Genomic DNA, 6,724 nt, shown 5'->3' with positions numbered 1-6,724 from the left:
TGAAAGATGTGAGAGTTGAATTCATGGGCGAGGTTCTACGGGGAAAAAGGAATTGTTCTTGAAAAACGAGGTCTGTGCTGTTGCAGAGACAGCATTGCCCCTAGGTCCACAGAATGCTTTGATGTCATCGCTGAGGTCAGAGAATCCTGCCATGGGCCTGGCGACCTTTGAACCTTAACAGCCCTGCGCTGTGGAGAGTGCTGGGCAGTGCTGCTGCTTTAAGTGGTCCGAGTTCTTCAGCCACTTTGGAGACTCGACTGCTTTTAACTCGATTTAATTATCAAGTCATTTCAGAGGGTCTCCGGAGAGCCAGGAAGGGCCAACCTGTAGCCAAGAGGAGGAGCTGGACGTGTGGCATCTTCTTCGAGGGGGTCTTCTAGTTGGAACGATGAAAAGGCGACAAAAGAGGAAACACCTGGAAAATGAAGAGTCCCAGGAGACTGCCGACAAGGGAGGAGGTATGTGGGGGCAATTTTTCTGGGGCACAGGGGTTTCTGCCAACCTGAGCCTTCTCTAGGAAGGGGGCACTGAGAACCTGTTACATATGAAGCAGGGAGCAAGATACCATCACAGTCTTGGTGATGTTGCTGTATCCAGCTGGGGGGAGGTCCCCGCGGTGTGAGATGGCCACAGAAAGGCCAGATGCACCAGGCAGGTGAGAGGTTGGTCCTGCTGGTTTGAGGACTCTCCAGGGGCCACAGGCCTGGGGCTTTGTGGCACTCGCAGAGGCTGTATCCTGCCCGCGCAGACCTAGACATGCAGCTTTTTTCAATCTTCGAGTTCTTTCTGCTTCTCTTTGCTTTTTCCCCTGGGTTCACGGGCTAGGGGATGTGAAGGATGCTCAGACAGACCCATGGGTTGCTTGGCCCCTTTTACCAAAGAGGAAAGAGAAGCCCCATGAGCTGAAGGCCTTGTTGGAAAATATCTCAAGGAGTGGAATGCTCTTCAAAAGCAGGTTGTTCGTCTAGGGATGGCGTCCTATTGAAAACATGGAGGTTTTATTCATTCGACAGGAAGAATTTCCTGAAGGAGATCAAGGGAGAGGGGAAGGGCCTTCCAGAACCTGAGACAAGGGTGGGGGTGAGAAATGTTGTTAGAGTCCTGTGGGGAGCTCTGAGAGCCATGGCTCCAAGGTGCCTGCACGTATTAAGTGTAGGTGAGTAGTCACCCTGGGAGAGGGGGTGATCAGGTGAGGAAGTGGGGCAGAATGGAGCCCACCCCAGAGTTCCAGCTGGAGGCCTAGGCCCCAGATTAGAGCTGCACCTCCCACCGGGCCCAGGGCCCTGGCAACTGTAGGATGGGACCAGGGAGCAGGCAGCAGCTGGGACAGGATGGGGAAAGCAATGACTACCTTGCTTTCTGTGTGTGTGTGTGTGTGTGTGTGTGTGCTGGAGGAGGGAGAGTGGGGAGAATGGGGGTGGAGTGCTTATCAGATATAAAGTCTGCATGGTAAAGTTCTTGTCACCGTGCTGGGACCTGGGTGACCCTCAGAGTATGTAACGGGTGTTTCATGACACAGTCACTCATATACTCATGTACACTGTGATATAGCGGAAATATCACAGCCCTCCACACATAAGCTCCTTATTAAACCACACATTGAAAATTGGGTGTCCTGTATTTTTGTTTGCTAACTCTGGCACCTGCTGACATATTATGTACTGATTATATTTTTATATTATTTATATATTTTTGTAGTGTCTGTCTTCCCCCACTAGAATGCTCAGCTTTACCAGAGACCAGAATAATGGAAAAGTGCCAGATACATAGTGACTGCTCACTGAATCTTATTGAATGAATGAATGAACACGAACCATAAATACAAGCCACACCATGTAATGAGGAAGAGTTACATGTCCCATAATTCCTGAATTGTAAACAGAAACCATACACACAAGTGCCACAGACACAGATACACACATTTGCACTGTGCTTACCACACTGACTCCACACTTATCACAGACTTAACTAATACACATCACTCATATTTCTGTATACTTACAGTCACCTCTCAGATCTACATTCCCCAAAATACACCAACAGAATAGTTATTGATTTTAATTGAATTCTGGAGTATATACCAGGAAACATGCTCCAAACCATGTGTATTCACTGCACCTAACATGTGTCAGACACTTGGTAAATATTTGTTGGACAGACGACTGACGAGCAAACATGTCCAAACCACTATCTCTCTCTCAGCCTCTAATTTCTCTCCTAGGAATCTCAAAATCACAAGAGGATCCCCCTCAGCTAGGATGCACTGCAGTGGCCCAAGTCTGCCCCCAAGGGGCAGGGGAGGTCTCTTCTGCCTCTGAATACTTCTCCTGTGTTTCTTCTCCACGCAAGCTCATCCATGGTGGTAAGGGTGCGGGGATCCTTGAGTGTAAGGGTGCTTGGCTCTGGAGCAGGGACACATAGGTCCCAGCGAGGCTGAGCAGAAACCCAGGTTTCTCAGAGGTTGTCAGGGCCCTGTGGAGGAGCCTGGGGAGGACATCTGACCTATTAGGAAGGTGTGGACCAAGCTCAGCGTGGGGGTGTGTGAGTCTTGGTCCCACCATGATGGGGAAGTTAAGGAGAGGGGCTGGAGAGGTCTGGGCTTGAAGTGGAGGGCAGAGGGACCAGGTTTAGCATCTTCGGAGGGACATGTAGCGCTCGTCTGCCTTTGTTTCCAGAGAAGGACAGAGTTCTTGAGCTCAGCCCAAGGGCAGGACCATGCCGCTCAGGTCCACACACCTCCCACGTGCATCCGCTCTCCACTCATAGCCATTCTCAGCCCAGAGACCAACCCCAAGGAGGTGATTCCCCAGGGCCTTCCTCCTATACCACAGCCCACCTTCCACAAGTAACACATCAGTGATATTCCCCAACTCACCTTCTCCTCGTAAACACACCCACCAGCATCCCTCACATATCACAGCATGCCCCCGCACCACACTCCACACCCCTGCATACAGATGTGGCTCCAGTATCTGCTCCCCTGCCCACAGATGAAGAGCCCACAGATGCCAACACATACCCCACCCCATCCTGTGGCCAACAAACCCCAGGCTCATGACACAACTGTGTCACCTGGATGTCCCTCCCCACACCTGCACCCTCGGCTCCTGGAAGGACCCATGCATGTTCTTATGTTTCTAATTTCCTTTCCCAGGAATCTGGAAGTTGCATCGAGACAGTCCCCAGCCTAGGGCACCCCTAGCCCATCTTCAAGAACAAGGGGAGATGGCTCCCCTGTCACCACGTGTCTCCTTCTCCTCCCCTTCATCCTACAAGACCTGCGCAACCTCTCTGCATATGAACAAAGAGAAGAGGGGCATGAAAATATACTACATGCAGGTACAAATGAAAAAGGGCGTTGCTGTCTCCTGGGAGGCAGAGAAACCCTCGGAGTCGCTAGAAAAGCAGCCGAGGATGGAGGAAGTGACCCTTCCTGAGGACGTGCGGGTGGGGACTCCCCCCTCGGACGTGTCCACCAGAAACCTCCTGTCTGACAGCGAGCCCAGCGGGGAGGAGAGAGAGCACGAGGAGAGGGCTGAGGCAGACAGCCCCGCCCCAGGGTCACCCACCGTCGAGGAGAGACCCCGGGCCCGGACACCCGACTGGCTGGTGACCATGGAGACCGGCTTCCGCTGCATGGCCTGCTGCCGGGTCTTCCCCAGCCTGGAGGTCCTGCAGGAGCACGTGCAGAACGGCATCCGCGAGGGCTTCAGCTGCCACGTCTTTCATCTCACCATGGCCCAGCTGACAGGCAAGGCGGAACCGGAGAACACCCCTGAGGAGGAGGTGGAGGACGAGGACGAGGACGGGCAGGACGAGAAGCAGGAGGAAAAGGAGAAGGAGGAGCAGCAGCCTGCGGGGGAAGATGTCAGCTTGAGGAGGCCCTGGAGCCAGTGTCCGGGCTGTGTGTTCCATTCTCCCAAGGACCGGAAGTGAGCAAGGCCCAGGGCTGCAGCGGGAGCTGTGTCTTCTCCAGTCCTGTCTCTCCACCCTGGCTCAGAAGGGGGAGGTGGGGCTTTCTCACCTCAGGGGACAACCGAAGCCGGTAACTGGGCCCCTTGCTTCTGGCCCAGGCATTTTAATAAAGTCATGACTGTAAGAGGGAATTTATCCTGAGCTTTTCAGCTTCCCTTGGAAGTTCTCTTTAACTCAAAAGCATCTCTCTTGATTTCCACACAGCAACTGATAATTAACAGGCCAGAAGATCCTGGAAGATGGTGTGGGCTTCTCTCGGAAGAGGTGAGACCTGAGGCTGGCACAGTCTTCTGAGCCTATGCCATGAGGGCCCAGAGGAATCTAAGGGAAGGGGTCGAGGAGATGCTCTGGGTTACCTGATGGCTCTGCTGTCACATCACCTTGGGGCCCACGCAGCACTTGGGAGGGACTGACCTCTGTTGATTTAGACAAGAAGGTGGAATGTTTTGATTGAGTTTTCTCAGGGTCTCCATGATTGACTTCGACTCTGAAGAGGATGTGTTGCCAGTAGCTCGTCTTGGTAGAGAGAGCCAGGAGTAGTCTGGAAAGAGAACAGGGGCCTCGCAGGACCCCCAGTTTGAGGTCTTGAGAGCCTGCGACCTGAGCCGGGACCTCACCCTGACCACTCTACGTAGCCTTCTGGGACAGAGGAGAGTGGAAGAGGGAGTCATATGGAAATGAGGTCCCCTGAGGTCTGGAAATATATTCCAGAACCTTCATTGTGTGATCAGTTCAGTTCAGTTGCTCAGTCATGTCTGACTCTTTGCGATCCCATGGACTGCAGCACACCGTTTCCCTGTCCATCACCAACTCCCAGAACTTGCTCAAACTCATTTCCATTGAGTCAATGATGCCATACAGCCATCACTGTGCGATAGTTTGATCTGGAGCCCGACTCTCTGTGGTGTGTGTGGCTCTTGAGCTTCGAGGCAGAGGTGAAGGGTAACTCTGACCAGCAGAGCTCCTGGTGCTTCTTGTCTCTTCCTGTCCTGCCTCATTTGTTTTCTCCCTTCCAGAGAGAAGAAAGGACCCTGGAGAGAGTAGCAGACAGAATGCCAGTGGTCTGAAGGAGGATGAAGGGCTGGCATTCAGTCCAACATCATATGACAGTATAAACATGACATGTAATAAAGGGTGTTTCCCAAACCTTTCCTGGATATTTTGTTTAATTATATTTATCTACCTATGCATCCATCTATCAGTCATCTACATCTATATCTCTAGTGGTTTGTCAACAAAGTTTCACAGAAGCACCAAAGACCCACCAGCCTTTTCCAGAAGCAGCAGTCCCCAAGCTCCCAGGGTTGATGAGGCTTCTGTGTGACTAGTTTACGAAGACTGGATACCATGTTTCACATGAAAACATGGCAGACCACACTGAGTTCAGGTAAAGTCACTGGGAAGTGGCAGGTGCTGTGGGAACTGTGTCCAGTCAGTCGTGATTGAAAATGCTGTGACCAGTAACTTCAGAGGATGGAGGGTGGTGTATGTGGAGGGTTAGATTGGGAGAGAGACTTGACTGGTTTCACAATGAAACACTGGGACAGAGGAGGAATTCCTCAGTCTTGAAGCTACTGATGGAACAGTTTCCTCCTGAGATGGTAAGACATTATTATAGTGCTGAAAGAGGGGCCATCTGACCTCCATCAGGAATTTGGAGAAAAGATCACCATGTTAGGAGTCTAAGCCAATTCTGATGCATTTCATTTTCTAAATAAATTCTTATTCTAGCCTCTCAAGGTTTTGACTGCATCAACTCTGAACTATGTCTTCTCATCACTGCTACCACCCAGTGGAGTCAAAGGCTCTGGGAGGCACGGAAGACTCACTTTGATGTATGATCCATGGTCTTTAAGGTAAGGGAGGAATAATGTATCTTCCTCATCTGGGTAAGGGGCCAAAATCAGGTTTTGGTAGGACTGATAGAAGGAAATTATTTTGCAGTTCAGAGACTTTTATCAGTTTAAGCAGAATAAGGTCTAATTCAAAAGTCCCATGGGTTTATTTATTTTTTTTCCTCAGGATATATAAGGAGACTTCCACTGGGCTTCATTGAATCAACAATGGTTCCAGGGATCTGGTTTTGTCATTATTATTTAGATAAAAATAATAAGCCAGCTTCCCAAACTAAGCAGTCTTGAGAAAGAAGAATGGAGCTGGAGGAATCAACTTTCCTGAATTCAGATTATACTACAAAGCTACAGTCATCAAGACAGTGTGGTACTGGCACAAAAACAGAAACATAGACCAATGGAACAAGATAGAAAGTCCAGAAATAAACCCATGCACCTATGGATACCTTATACTTGACAAAGGATACCTTATACTGACAATGCAGTGGGGCAAAGACAGCCTCTTCAGTAAATGGTACTGGGAGGAAAACAGGACAGCTACATGTAAAATAACAAAATTAGAACATTTCCTAACACCATACACAAAGATAAACTTAAAATGGATTAAAGACCTAATTGCAAGACCAGAAACTATAAAACTCTTAGAAGAAAACATAGGCAGAACTCAATGACACAAATCAAAGCAAGATCCTCTATGACTCACCTCCTAGAGTAACAAATAAAAACAAAAGTAAGCAAGTGGGACTTGATTAAACTTAAAAGCTTTTGCACAGCAAAGGAAACTATAAGCAAGGTGAAAAGACAACCCTCAGAATGGGAGGAAATAATAGCAAATGAAGCAACTGACAAAGGATTAATTTCCAAAATATACAAGCAGTTCATACAATTCAATACTA

At 49.5% G+C, this 6,724-nt stretch overlaps 1 protein-coding gene across 1 annotated transcript; it reads left to right on the top strand.

The window, feature by feature from the left end:
- Positions 1 to 388: 388 nt before the first annotated feature.
- On the top strand, positions 389 to 5,097 carry FAM170A (family with sequence similarity 170 member A). Its single transcript, XM_061149334.1, has 5 exons — positions 389 to 458; positions 2,222 to 2,362; positions 3,155 to 3,932; positions 4,180 to 4,239; positions 4,992 to 5,097. Exons 1-4 carry the CDS (start codon positions 389 to 391, stop codon positions 4,184 to 4,186), a joined length of 996 nt encoding a protein of 331 aa, XP_061005317.1. The 3' UTR covers positions 4,187 to 4,239; positions 4,992 to 5,097.
- Positions 5,098 to 6,724: the final 1,627 nt, after the last annotated feature.

The sequence above is a fragment of the Dama dama genome, chromosome 9 (genome assembly GCF_033118175.1).
Source record: "Dama dama isolate Ldn47 chromosome 9, ASM3311817v1, whole genome shotgun sequence".
NCBI lineage: Eukaryota > Metazoa > Chordata > Mammalia > Artiodactyla > Cervidae > Dama > Dama dama.
This window is presented reverse-complemented; position numbering and strand designations above follow the sequence as displayed.

Coding starts and splice junctions, on each gene's coding strand:
- FAM170A (XM_061149334.1), top strand. CDS start 389: ATGAAAAGGCGACAAAAGAGGAAACACCTGGAAAATGAAGAGTCCCAG. Junction 459..2,221: donor GACTGCCGACAAGGGAGGAG/GTATGTGGGGGC, acceptor TTTCTCTCCTAG/GAATCTCAAAATCACAAGAG. Junction 2,363..3,154: donor ACGCAAGCTCATCCATGGTG/GTAAGGGTGCGG, acceptor TTCCTTTCCCAG/GAATCTGGAAGTTGCATCGA.